At 41.7% G+C, this 14,415-nt stretch overlaps 1 protein-coding gene across 7 annotated transcripts; it reads left to right on the top strand.

The window, feature by feature from the left end:
- Positions 1-854: 854 nt before the first annotated feature.
- On the top strand, positions 855-13,625 carry LOC141771319 (von Willebrand factor A domain-containing protein 5A-like). Of its 7 annotated transcripts, none has more exons than XR_012594711.1 (19): positions 855-993; positions 2,949-3,032; positions 3,238-3,440; positions 3,526-3,748; positions 4,212-4,387; positions 4,473-4,587; positions 4,718-4,866; positions 4,959-5,047; positions 5,146-5,290; positions 5,577-5,656; positions 5,752-5,866; positions 5,972-6,130; positions 6,767-6,870; positions 7,177-7,397; positions 7,918-8,012; positions 10,239-10,295; positions 12,601-12,785; positions 12,975-13,098; positions 13,216-13,625. XR_012594711.1 is itself a non-coding variant. In XM_074641447.1 (19 exons), the coding sequence occupies exons 2-19, from the start codon at positions 2,987-2,989 to the stop codon at positions 13,290-13,292; spliced, it is 2,445 nt and encodes an 814-aa protein (XP_074497548.1). In that variant the 5' UTR covers positions 855-993; positions 2,949-2,986; the 3' UTR covers positions 13,293-13,625. The 7 variants fall into 7 exon arrangements, 5 of the variants coding, with proteins under 5 accessions (XP_074497548.1, XP_074497543.1, XP_074497542.1 ...); XR_012594710.1 differs by having other exon boundaries at positions 13,213-13,625; XM_074641447.1 differs by having other exon boundaries at positions 7,918-8,091; positions 13,213-13,625.
- The last annotated feature ends 790 nt before the right edge of the window (positions 13,626-14,415 follow it).

The following is a 14,415-nucleotide window of genomic DNA, read 5'->3' as shown; positions in this document are numbered from 1 at the left end:
CTGCTTAACTCTAGTGATGTGTCGGTCGCGAACGAGCCGGTTCATTGAGCCGGCTCTTTGAAAAGTGAACGATAAGCGCCGGCTCCCGTCCGAGAGACGTTTTTTTTTTTTTTTTTTCTTTAATTAATTCAAGGCAGAATGACAGGATGATCTTCTCCGCTCCACAGGCACTCCATGCACTGACTGTGACTGAATGTTATGTTATTGACGTCCGTGCGACCAATCAGGTGACGACAGACAAGGATCATACCATCAAGCAGCGAGCACTGATGGTCTACAGGTACAGAGCAGGAGGGAGAGGAGGAGAGAAAGAGAGAGAGGAGTGCGGTGCGCGAATAGCACACAAGATGAGTGACAGTCGGAAACGAAGCAGCATGTAAACATGATATTCTGGAAATTATAAGGTTTAGTATAATTATATTGAAGAATTTAAGTGATATATGTGCACACATACTAATCAAAGGTCAAAAAAGCGCTAAATTTGGCTGAAATATAAAAGGGCAGAAGTGGTAAAATGAAGAACCGTTTGGGAGCCGAAAGAGCCGGCTCTTCTTGGTTAGCTGAGCCAGATGATCTGGCTCACTAAAAAGAGCCGGAATTCCCATCACTAGTTAACTCTAATTAACTTTTACTTTGAAACTGCGTGCAAGCTGTGACTCTGCAGATCAGACTGCGCATGCGCACACAGCGGAAACCCGGAACAAAAGAAAAATAACAAAAACACATGTTTGTTTTTGGGGTTTTCTTGTTTATTAAAGTCTCATTTCAAAGCGAAAACATACGTAACCGGTAGAGCATCAACAGCTGTGTGCATGACGTCATGCCGAGCAGCATTCCTGAGGTTGGGAGAGGTTGTGGTCGGCATGGCAACCTGCCAGGTGCGTCATAGGTAGGTGTGGCTCTGGTTTGACAGCAGATCAACAACCAGAAGACTTCCTGGTCTGATATTCCTCTCTGGACGCGTCTGCAGCAGAGAACACTTTCTTTGCAGAGGTAGGCTCCTGATATATTGTTTTCATGATATGAATATGTGTGTTGACTGTATAACCTGCAGTAGGTTAATTAATGAATTACTTATTTTTATATCTGGTATATTTTTTTAAGATAAGATTTTACTAACGCCCAGGCCACACAGCGCGCTTCAGGCTCGCCTGATGGCAGCGTCACGTCGTGGCCGTGTCATGCCTACCTAGGGTGTTCACACTAGACGCGAGTTACCCACGTCTTGGGAGCGTCTCAGCTACCTGTCAGCTGTGTTTTTGCTGTTGCTGACAGCCCTTTCTTTCTACATAGAGTTTGCCTTTTAATGGCCATTTAACTTCATAATAAATGTGATTTATATTTATTTAAGACAAAAAAGGGTAAGAACTGTGTGGTAATTTGTAAATATTATTAAAAACAAGCAAATAAATTCATACATAAATATTAATATATAGCCCATATAAATCCCTCTTTTCTGTCAGTGAAGAGGGATTTCTATGGGCTATATATATATATATATATATAAATCCCTCTTCATTGACAGTGAAGAGGGATTTCTGTGGGCTATATATTAATACAAAAAAATAAATAAATACATTAGTAGTAAGAGAGAGCCTACAGCAATCCCTCTTCACTTTGACTGGCACAGTTTTAAACAACATTTCCAGGGGGTTTCGGGTTCCTGTTCTACAGCATTCCAGGTTGCGGCTTTTATCGAAAACGACTTAATTTACATCTGGGGCGGGACAGCAATTTACATTATAAATGCTGATGTTCCGACATCTCAGGCAACTTGGAGCTTTTCACCACCTTGTTGCTGAACTGCGCCTTGATGGAGAAAAACACCTGAAGTATTTCAGAATGATAAATATAAGTAAAGTGTTTTTTTTATTATTATAAAACAAAGCAAAATAAACAGTTTCGTTATTTGTTAACCTTTAGAAAACGAAAATTATTATTAAATATCTTTAAAAAAATTAAATAACACCTCTAAAAGAAAGAACAATAAAGTTACGTGGTGTTTGTTGAGAGAGAGAGAGAGAAAGAGAGAGAGAGAGAGAGAGAGAGAGAGAGAGAGAGAGAGCGCATCGGAAAAATACTGCCAACTATCACCTGATGTTCTTATAACCTATTAACCCAGTCTATTATATGTATAGCATATGTAGGGTTTCTGCTATGACTACTACAGTGTTTACATAATTAAAAGCCTGTACTATATTAACTTGATGGAAACCTGCAAGCAGACAACTGCTTTATTTAGAGTATTTCAGAATAAAAGCATTGTGTTAATGAATGAATGATTCTGTGCACTAAAAACGCTAGAGGACTTTTATTTTGAAATCTAGATAGGAAGTGTAAAATATTGATGGTCAGTGACATATTCTACAGATGTCTAGACATGGAAACTGTAGTAATCTTGCTCATATACTGTCAATAGATCACCTTCACTGTCTGTTGCTGCTGGGAGACGCAGCCGAGAGGTAAGCGGCAAGCGTGAAAAATAGGCGAGCCTTCTATTCTATAAAATAGACGCACGTCTGACGCGCGTCTGACGTGCGTCTCATGCGGGCAGTGTGTCCACTCTAACCTGTTAACATGGACGCCGAAATAAAAAACAACACGCGACGTTGCCGTCACGCGAGCATGATGCGCGCTGTGTGCTCTAGGCTTTATTATCTGTCCTGCAGACCGGATCCACAGGTTCATAATAATAATAATAATAATAATAATAATTGAAATATTAGTTGTCATTTTTTTTGGTGTGATTCCTCACTTCTACTGAGCTCACACATGTCATACTGTGATTCATTTCACTGGCTAATCTGGAAAGCATAACTCATCACATTGCACTTAAATGTAGCTCACATGACAGCCTTGTTTTAGGAAATTGAAATGCATCGTTTCATAACATGTACAACGGTTAACATAACAGAGTTTAAGTCCCTTTACCATTTTGTTTTTTACAGCAATAACTTCCTTGACAGTGTAACCTGTTAAAAAAGGCATGATGGTGAACTGCTGTGGTCTGCTCAATGCCAATAAGGAACCAGGTACAGAGCTGTTAGAAGACATGTACAATCTGTATATTATGTTTTACATGTGCAAGAATGATTCTAGGTCTGAATATATTGGCGTGTACAATGTACACATTTATGGTAGAGGGGAAGGATAAAATCTAACCATTCACGGACTGTCATTTTGTTTTTCACACACCAAGTTTTCACACAGCCTGTGTTCATTGTGTTTCTGGGTCAGTTCCTCTGAAGAGTGTGGAGGTGGAGCTGGAGGTGAAGGACCATGTGGCTACTGTGGTCTCCACTCTGAACTATGAGAACAAGGAGGACAAACCACTAGAGGCAGTTTTTGTCTTCCCTCTGCCTGGAGATGCTGCCGTCTGTCACTTCAGTGCGAAGATTGGACAGACGCAGATTGTAGCTGAGGTGAAGGAGAAACAAAAGGTGAGCTGGACAGTAAACACGTACTCACACTAATGGAGCTTTTAAACACAGTGAATGTTGCTCACATGTGTCATCTGTACTTTAGGCTCGTGAGGAGTATGACGATGCTTTGAGCTCCGGTCAGCAGGCCTTCCTGTTGGAGGAGAGTGAGCAGAGTCCAGACATCTTCTCTCTGAGTGTGGGCAGTCTGCCTCCAGGAGAGAGCGCCTCCATCAGGCTGGAGTACGTCACTGAGCTGGCTGTGCAGGCTGATGAAGGGCTGAGGTTTTGTCTGCCTGCTGTGCTCAACCCTCGCTACCAACCTCAGGGTAGGAAAACCAGCCAACACCTTCATCAGTAGCCCTGATGAAATATCCCTTTATTAGTCCCACAGTGGGGCAATTTGCAAGCTTCAGCATACACCACACCTGTCCATATAAAGGGTATTATTGCAACAATCACATACCTTGTGACTGATGTGAAGCAAACCCACCCCTCTGTACATCGCCCTGTCGGGGTTTATTTCACAACAGTGACCGGCTATCTGTACATTATCCCTTGCTTAGCTTAAAGCTCCGCTGCTCATAAGTACTGCCCACGGAGCAGCTAGCATGCTGTAAACTCTCAGTGTTGTTTTAGTTTTACTGGTAACTATTATTTAGTTTAGAAATGTTCTTCCTTCTACGGTCTCACTGCTGCTTAAATGTAATTTAATGCTAATTTTTAAGATTTTCTTTGGGGCCTCGGCTACCAGGGCGTTCCAGATTATAGCGTTTCTAACTTTGTTCACAGGGAGTGAAGGTAGTGGAGGTGGCAACGTTCAGGTGACCTCTGTTCCAGCCTCTCTGGTGCCCTACAGTCTGTCTTTCTCTGCCCGAGTGTCCGCTCCTCGTCCAGTCTCTAAAGTAGAGTCCAAATGTCCCCTGGACCCTCTCCAGTACCTCAACACAGAGCAAACCCAGGCCACGGTAGGTAGAGTGCTAATGATACTCATTACTGAGAACAACATATATCACAGTATTTATATTTATGAGTGTGTTTTGTGAACTGCAGGTCAAGTTGGCTGCAGGACACAAGTTTGACAGAGATGTTGAACTGCTGATTTATTACAAAGATGCCCACCAGCCCACTGCTGTGGTGGAGGCAGGACAGGCCTCTGCCAAGCCTGGTGAGTGCAAATTAGTGAGGCTGTTACTTTGCTAATAAAAAGTTCATTACCTTCATCCTCCAACTGATTTTAATAAATGATGAAATCCAGATTTGTGTTCATTATTTTCTGTCTCTCCTCTGCGTTTCAGGCACTCTGATGGGTGATCCAGTAGTGATGCTGAGCCTGTACCCTGAGTTCTCCAAGGCTGTGATGTCTTCAGTCGCCTCATGTGGAGAGTTTGTGTTCTTATTGGATCGATCTGGCAGTATGCAGGGGCCACGTATCAAGAGTGCCAGGGTACTCATGATGTAATTTCACATATCATAAAATCATTCCTAGTGTTCCTCTCACACAGTGTCCTTCACCTGTCTTTTCTCTCTTCCTTTAAGGATACTCTGCTGCTCCTGTTGAAGAGCTTACCGATGGGCTGCTATTTCAACATCTACAGTTTCGGGTCCAGCTTTCAACACATCTTCCCGTGAGTCACTCCCTCATGTCGCTCGGTCAAGCAAATTGGTTTCAATGCTTGTACATGTATGTGTTCACTGGTGCATGTATGTGTGTGTGTGTTGGCAGTAAGAGTGTGGAGTACGGCCAGAAGACCATGGAGGAAGCTCTGCTAAAAGTTGAGGAGATGGAGGCTAATCTGGGAGGAACAGAGATCCTTCAGCCCCTCAAAGGCATTTACAGCCAGCCCTGCATTCCCAATCAACCTAGACAAGTACATAAATACATGCAACACACACACAAACATGTTAAACAGGCTGTACAAATATTCTTTGCCAGTAATAATATCACACCACTCAGTCAGAACTTCCTACTGTTTCTGTTTTTGAACAGGTTCATTCTTACCACACCTTGTTCTTTACACTTTACCCTTAAAACCACTTGTGTTGCTGAAACAACAATCTAACACAGCTCTCAGAGAATTATGTGGATGACTCAACACATTCTGCTTGTTTTCTTCTGGGTGTAACTTAAAGTCATATGTAAACTGTCCTCCCTAGCTATTTGTCTTTACTGACGGAGAGGTGGGGAACACCAAAGACGTTATAAATCTGGTGAAGAAGAATTCAGGTTCCCACAGGTGAAACCACCAAAACCACAACACCCACACTATTCCCAGATTATGTCTCATGTTCAAATGCTGTGTGTGTTAAGAACAAAACTACTGTGTTGTAGGTGTTTCTCTTTTGGGATTGGGGAAGGGGCCAGCTCTGCTCTTATCAACGGGTTGGCCAAGGAAGGAGGAGGTCACGCTCAGTTCATCACAGGGACTGACAGGATGCAACCCAAAGTAAGACGTCACAGTCATTTTATCCATTTTAATGAAACATGATTACAAATGTGAGTAAATACATTTAGTAAAAACCCAAACTTTTTGTGAACTGTTACTCATCAGGTGATGCAGTCGCTGCGTTTTGCTCTGCAACCAGCTGTGGTGGACATCTCAGTCACCTGGGATTTGCCAAAAGGAGTTTCTGTCACTGCTCTCTCTCCACCAATCACAGCACTTTTCCAGGGTCAAAGGTCACTGATTTACGCCCAGCTCACTGGACAGGTAAGAGCAGCACCATCTCATATTGTATATACAGTATTTATACAGTATATATGTATATATGTGTGTGTGTGTGTTTATATATATATGTATATATTAGGGCTGTGAAAAACTTGCATGGCCATTTACAAAGAGGTCCCTTGACCTCTGACCTCAAGATATGTGATCGAAAATGGGTTCTATGGGTACCCGCGAGTCTCCCCTTTACAGACATGCCCACTTTATGATAATCACATGCAGTTTGGGGCAAGTCATAGTCAAGTCAGCACACTGACACACTGACAGCTGTTGTTGCCTGTTGGGCTTCAGTTTGCCATGTTATGATTTGAACATATTTTTTATGCTAAATGCAGTACCTGTGAGGGTTTCTGGACAATATTTGTCCTTGTTTTGTGTTGTTAATTGATTACCAATATTACGTATATACATACATTTGCATAAAACAGCATATTTGACACTCCCATGTTGATAATAGTATTAAATACTTGACAAATCTCCCTTTAAGGTACATTTTGAACAGATAAAAACGTTGCGATTAATCGCAATTAACTATTTTAATCGATTGGCAGTCCTTTTATATATATATAATATATATTATATATAAATTGTTTGTTTTCTAACACTGTAATGCTTTCTCAGAGCTCAGACGCAGCAGAGGGCTGTGTGACGGTGAAGTACAGCCTGGCAGGTCATCCCTCTCAGAACCAGCTCCACTTCAATCTCAAACCTGCAGAGGACACTGGGTAAAAGAGCACTGTGGTCCTGACCTTACAAATGTTGAGTTAAATGAATTATTTAGATGAAATAAAACCGTAACATGACACTATTTAATAGAAGAATATTGTGCTGATACATAACATTAAAGGTTATGTTATTGTCCAGGGTGCACCCTCCTTCTCACCCGATATGTGCTGGGTTAGGCTGCAGCTCTCTGTGATCCTCAACAGGATGCGCTGGTATACCTGTAGGAAACAGATGAATGGGGAAAATAATTAGGGGGGTTATTTTAAAATGATAAATCTATGTCCACATCTCTTTCCTGTCTGCAGATTAACAGTCCACAGGTTGGCTGCTCGGACTCTGATTCGCTCCCTGGAGATGGAGGAGAGAGAGAGCAGAGGAGAACCAGAGAAAGGAGTGAAGAAGAAGGTGGTGGAGCTCAGTGTCCAATCAGGAGTGAGCAGTGCCTTCACTGCCTTCATTGCTGTCAACAAAGGCAACGGCGAGGCGATTCAAGGACCTCTGGTGCGCAGAAATATTCCAACAGCAAGTGAGTGTTTCCAAGAAAAAAAAAGTACAAAAGTTACCCTCTACTTAAGAGATACAACGCGTTCTCATGCACGTTCTTTATGCCGAGGAAAATAACTCTGGATTCAGCTATTTGTTAATTTTACAACTTTTAGGACATAATGATTTAAATGAGGGCTTTTTAAGTGTTCGTACTGGGAAGTTGATTTACCTCGAAAAAAATTATCCTACAAACGTGTCTTTATACATTCATGGCCACTGATTCATTGGCTTTTCAGTCCAAAATGGCGGCACCGGCTACCGCAGCGCCATCTAGCAGCTGTTGTCAAAAAAGCACCAGAGTTTCGCCTCTTTGCTTCTATACTCTTTGGTGCCTCTCATACCGGCGCTGAAGGGTGCCTTGAATATCTTAAGTAGTATTTTTAACTTCTTATTGTTAGTCATTGTAATAAGCTCAGAAACCGATAGTTAAGTTGATATGTTTTGTTCACTAATTCTCGTCTTGACCTCATACTCTTTGTTTTTTCTTCTTTTTTTCAAAGGGTTCATGGCCTATATGCCGCAGTGTTTAACTATGTCCTCTTCTGTTCAGCCGTATTTGATGGGCTGTGGTCCTGTGATGCATTCAATTAGCGGAGCTAAGAGTTTCAAGCCAAAGTTATTCTCTAATAAAAAGAAGAAACTTGCTGGTCCCAACACGCCTCCAGTGCCACAGGGTATGTGTCTGTCCAGTTGTGATGATGAATGTAAGTAGACACATGCACACAGGTCCCACGTTCCATTATTTACATTCAGGGTGGAATACACTTACTCAAGTACTGTACTTAAGTACAATTTTGAGGTGCTTGTACTTTAGTTGAGTATTTCCATTTTATGCTACTTTATACTTCCACTCCACGATATCTCAGAGGGAAATAGAGTGCTACAGGAATGAGTCCTAATACGCGGAAATGAGTTAGCATTTTAGTACTTCCGGTTCCCTCGTCTGGAAGTCAATTGGTTTTTAGTTAGATGCTTGAATTAAGTTCTGTGGTCAACACAAGCTGAAGAGATTTTAACGTTTTGTTCTACAATATAAAATACATCAATAAATATCCTGTGAATTTTGAAGCCTTTATGTGTCTTAAAAAAGGCGGGTGCTAACAAGTGCCTAGATGAGACTACTAAACGTCATCACGCCGACTCGTCCTCCTTTACAGCCTCTTTCTGTGTACTTGCAGTCATGCGACCGTGGTGTAGTTTGTTTATAGCCTAACGTTAGCTTTTTACTTCTGGTGATCGCATTCACGCTTCAAAAAACATAAAAGTGGTGTTCATTTATGGAGATTATCTTGCTGAACAAAACGTTTCAGTATGTAAAAAGTTTGTTTTCCACAGAGCTTATATTCTCCAATAATCCAAAATCCAATGGAAAAATCACATTGGCTTTTTGTCAAAGGAACCAAGGTGATGCTAACTTCCTGGTTGGCCTACAAAAATACATCATCCCGGCAGCACACTATTTAGAAGTAGCTCCACCTCCAGCAGCTAAAACAGTAACATGCTGCTTACACAGTGATGCTGCGGTATTAATAATCGAATGATGTCATATATAATAATGTATCAGTCAGAGGGACCAAACCAGTACTTTTACTTTAATACTTTAACTACATTTGGCTGCTAATACTTATGTATTTTTACTTAAGTAGGATATTTCATGCAGGACTTTTTCTTGGAATGGAGTACTTTTACAATGCTGTTTTGGTACTTGTACTTAAGTAAAGGATGTGAATACTTCTTCCACCACTGTTAACATCATTAAGACTGGTGGAATGAGTATTCATTGAAACAATAAGTGAACTGGAGTCATTTGATCTTTAAATATGGGAGGGCTAATTTTGATGATTAGTTGTTGTTATACTTTCACTAACGTCATAATGGACTGTTAGTTGCTGTGTTAAGATATTAATTTCTCATATTCATTATTTAAAGGGACTATTTGTAACTTTCAGAAATGCTTCTTAACAGCGACACCTGTGGCCGTGAAATCAACGAAAGTCAGCGTCGGGCTCGCGCTTGCTCGCTCTCAATAGACCTGAACGAGCATCACTCAAAACAGTGAGGCGACACAAGTCAGCTAAAAGCACAATATCACTCTATATTTCAGCTGCTTGGCAGTAATGTTAGCTGACCAGACGAAGGTCTCTCCATGAACATGATTTAGATCTGATCCTAGTGTTGGCTTTTCCTGCCTAAGTGCAGGCTGAAGCAGCGGGGCTCTCCAGCGTGTCTCCTCTGCTCTCTCCGCCCGCAGCCGGAGAGCAGAGGAGACACCGGCACCCGGTCGGTAACGAGAAGACAACTTAACTCTCTGTAGAGCTCCGTCACTTCACAAGACACGGGAAACCTCTGTTGGTCTGGAGGAGCTGCAGCATTTATTTCTGCACAAACGTCCCCTGTACATTCACTAGATATTCTCAGAGCTAAACTAACTCTTCTGCAGTGTGTAGTGAGCGCGCGTTCACGTCTAGAGGTGGAGCGAGCTGAGCTGTCTGAGTGAAGGCGAGCAGGCAGAGGAGGAGGGTACAGCGGCTACACGCGAACGCGCATATGCGAGCGCGCATGTGTGACGACCCGCTACATTTATGCGCGTACAAAGTTACAAATAGTCCCTTTAATATGCAATCATTATATTTTCAAATATGAAATTAAATTAATTAAATTGTTTCTTTCTGTTTTTTTGTAGAGTTGTTGTATCTGTATCAAACTCTGCCCTAGTTTCTGGTGCAGTGGTTTGTACACTGAGAATTTCTGTGTATTATAATTTAAGTTCCTCATATTTACTGTTGTTTCCTTTTGTTCTATGTCTCTTTTTCTCTTTAAGCTATGCAAATGTGTATGGATGATGCTGAGTTTGATGCCCCTTCAGGTGTTTTTAGGCGTAAGTAACAAAGAGGTTATTGAAGTTACACCTGCTGACAACTGTTGAGTGGGTTGCCATGACATCTGATACACACATTCATGTCTCCCTCAGGATGAATTGTAATGCATTTGGGGATGTCCAATACTTTGATCAATGATCCAATACCTGCAAAACTAATGACAACAATAGGAGCAGAGTGGGGGGTTTCTGGTACAACTTCACCTATTTCCAAGGTGCACGGAGAAGGGAGAAAGTCTGAAGAGGTCAAAACTCCAGCAACACCTGTAGCATATTGAACAACTTTATTGTAAAACCAATTCGTTTCGGACCCAGATGACGGCCAGAAGCTGAAACACGTTGGTCTTACAATACAGTTGTTCTATATACTACAAGTTGTTTTTTTAAAGATTATTTTTTGGGCTTTTATTTTTTTGATAGTGACAGTGATAGTTATAAAAGGGGGAGAGAGGGAGGATGACATGCAGCAAAGGGCCACGGGTCGGATTCGATGAGCTACCGGGTACCTAATAGTTAATAAGGTTAAGGAAGTGTCCTTCAAAATTATTAACAAATATTATTTGTTCTATGGGTACCCACGAGTCTCCCGTTTACAGACATGCCCACTTTATGATAATCACATGCAGTTTGGGGCAAGTCATAGTCAAGTCAGCACACTGACACACTGACAGCTGTTGTTGGTCTTGAGTTTGCCATGTTATGATTTGAGCTTATTTTTATGCTAAATGCAGTACCTGTGAGGGTTTCTGGACAATATTGTCATTGTTTTGTGTTGTTAAAGGGACTGTTTGTAACTTTAAGAAATGCTTGTTAACAGCGACACCTGTGGCCGTTAAGTCAACGAAAGTCAGTGTCGGGCTCGCGCTTGCTCGCTCTACATAGACATGAACGAGCATTGATTAAAACAGTGAGGTGACACACGTCAGCTAAAACCACAATATCACTCTATATATCACCTGCTTGCCTGTAATGTTAGCTGACCAGACAAAGGTCTCTCCATGAATCACTGCTGATCCTAGAGTTGGCTGATCCTAGAGAAACGTTATCGTCTCCGACCGCAGCCGGAGGGAGACACCGGCACCCGGTCAGAGACGATAACGTTACTCGCTGCGGAGCCCCGTCACTTCACAAGACACGGGAACCCTCTGTTGGTCTGGAGGAGCTGCAGCATTTATTTCTGCACAAACGTCCACTGTACATTCACTAGATATTCTCAGAGCTAAACTAACTCTTCTGCAGTGTGGAGTGTGCGCGCATAAACGTGAGGTGGTACGCTAACGAGCGCGGTGTGTGAGTGAAGGCAAGCAGGCAGAGGAGCAGCGGAGCACAGTAGAGCAGAGACTCCGGTTCTGGAGACCAAAGCCACAGTCTCGCCCGTGGACTACGACCACCGCCAACACTGTTTTGCAAGACGGGCTTCTCTAGATATAACTTTGCGGTTTTGGTGCTTCCTTGTAGTTTGTGTTAGAGTCTGAGTCTGAACAGCGTAGCCACACGCGAGCGTGCATATGCGAGCGCATGGGAAACCAACCCGGTAGATTTATACGTGTAAAAGGTTACAAACAGTCCCTTTAATTGATTTCCAATAATAAATATATATATATATAGATTTGCATAAAGCAGCATACCAGTCCACTCCCATGTTGATAAAAGTAGTAAATACTTGACAAATCTCCCTTTAAGGTTCATTCTGAACAGATAAAAAATATGCAATTCATTTGCAATTAATCATGGACAATCATGTGATTAATCACGATTAAATATTTAATCGATTGACAGCCTTAATGTTTTTGTTATTTTTTCTCTTTTGTTATTTTTATACTGAATGTGAATTATGTTCTTTTGTTTAATAAAGAAAGAAAGTAGTGATAAGTAGCCAACTTGTGTAAAATTACATGACGCCGTGGGTTGGTTTTCCTCCTGTCCTCCCCAATTTTCTGAGTCACCAGCCGCCACTGCAGGAGCGCCCAATATACTAGAAGTATTGCTGGAGTTTTGACCTCATCAAACTGATGACATCAGCCTCAGTTATGTTTTACATTCATGGCTAATTAGCAAATGTTAGCAAGCCGATAGTGATAAAGGTGAAGATAGCCAGATTCCACATACAGTCCGAAGCAACGCAATATGATGTGAGTCAGTGTTTTCTAGTTTAGCATGTCACTTTATAAGTGTAGTAATCCACTCACTGGTATCTACACATCCGTTTCAAGTAGGGCAAAAATGGAAAAGAATGGTCTAAATGCATACCAGTTCAATAATCCACCTAGATTATTTTATTTTTGCACTTTGATTTTCTCCTCAGAATATTCCCGCTCCATATCCATTGAGTCACCCAGAGTCCAGCCACCCAGAGTCCAGCCACCCAGAGACCCTTTGCTGCAGCTGGTCTCCCTCCAGAAGGCGTCTGGCTGCTGGGTGCTAGATCCAGCTCTGGCTGCTGCACTGGGAAAGACCAGCGAGGAGGTGGAGAAACCCAAGCCTGCATCGGTGGGTTATTGTCAAATATAATAACATAAAATAATAATGGGACTAATTTTTCATGTTATCTAGGTGTCTTATTCTATTATTACGTTGTTAGGAAGTTCGATTTTCCCTTTGTGCTATCTCTTCGTCCTTTGATTTTGTTTCCTCTGTCGGGTCTGTTTCATTTTCTATTCTTTGATTTGGTGAAATTAGGTGAACCAGGAAGTGTGGGCCACCGTTCTGGCTCTGATCTGGCTTCATGGTTTCAAGATGGATGCTCAGGAAGAGTGGGAGCTTCTGGCTATGAAGGCTGTGTCATGGCTCCGTGCTCAGAACGGTAATGACCATAATAATAAGTCTTAATCTGTTGTTTTTATCAGTGTGTGCTTGTTAAAATCTGCCTACATTCACTCTGCTGATGACTTGTTTTGTGTGTGTGGTTTTTTTTCAGCAGCAGGTGTGACCGAGTGTGTGGAAGCTGGAAATACTCTGCTGGGTTGCAGCGTGAAGAAAGACGCCCTGGGACTCTGAAGTTTTTATAAAAGTGGCTTCTCTTCAGGATTGGTACACAGAAGTAGATTCACTCTCCATCCTACAACCTTTATTAACAGTGCCTTGTTTCTTAACTTTTGCACTATTCACATTTAATTGTGCAGCTGTTTGTTTAGGCCCTTTAAAATGCATTGATTTGACAAATACTTGGCACTATTTTATGTTTTAAAAAAGAAGTTTGCAATTTGCATTTACATCCATCCATGTTCAGGAATGTAACAAAGAGTTGTTGTTGTTTGCTTTAAAGCTTCATTTCAGGTTGTATTTGAATCTGTTTTACTTTAATAAATAAAACCTATAATTCTGATAAAAGATATGTGAATGAAGAAATGTCTGAAGTGTGCACAGGCACAAAAAAGAGGCCAACACATCTTTTTATGAAGAGTGTGAACTCTATAAAAATGGTGTTAGAACATGACAAACTATACTATACAGATACGCCGTGCGTTGCTATGTTATGACAGTTGGTCCTAATTATGTTTCTAAAGTGGCTGATGTAAAGTCTTATGGGATTAGCATAAATGGATATAATATGAATAAGTATGTTTTCTTTAGTGTGTAATCACATGAAAATAAGAGTTGTTGTGGTTTCGTTACCTTAGAATGAGAGCTGTTTATATCTACATGCAGAGCAGCCGGCCGCCATGTTTCTACAGTAGCCCAGAACGGACAAACCAAGCACTGGCTCTAGAGGGCCATTCACGTTTTTGCGTTGACCACTGTAGTTTTCCTACGAGCTCGGCACACAGGAGAAGTTTCAGTTGGTTGCAATCTGCAACCTCACCACTAGATGCCACCAAATCCCTCGGCATCAGAGACCGACGCACGGGGTACCCCTCTTCCGACCAGGGACATGCATAGTGTCCTTTCAAAATATACTTCTATTTTCACAGGAAGTTAGGTTTAGGCAACACAACCACTTAGTTAAGGTTAGGAAACGATCGCGGTGGAAGTTAACTTCACTGACTAGCGACTCACGAGACTCACCGGACTGACCCTACGAACGAGTCACGTGACCAACGTGACAAAATGAGTTGTTACTTTTAGTTTCACACGGGACACGAACACTAATTTGAAAGTTGTTTGCACTGCACATTTAAGC

This window comes from Sebastes fasciatus, chromosome 7, assembly GCF_043250625.1.
Source record: "Sebastes fasciatus isolate fSebFas1 chromosome 7, fSebFas1.pri, whole genome shotgun sequence".
Classification (NCBI taxonomy): Eukaryota; Metazoa; Chordata; class Actinopteri; order Perciformes; family Sebastidae; genus Sebastes; species Sebastes fasciatus.
The sequence above is the reverse complement of the archived record's forward strand: the minus strand, read 5'-3'. Positions and strand labels throughout refer to the sequence as shown.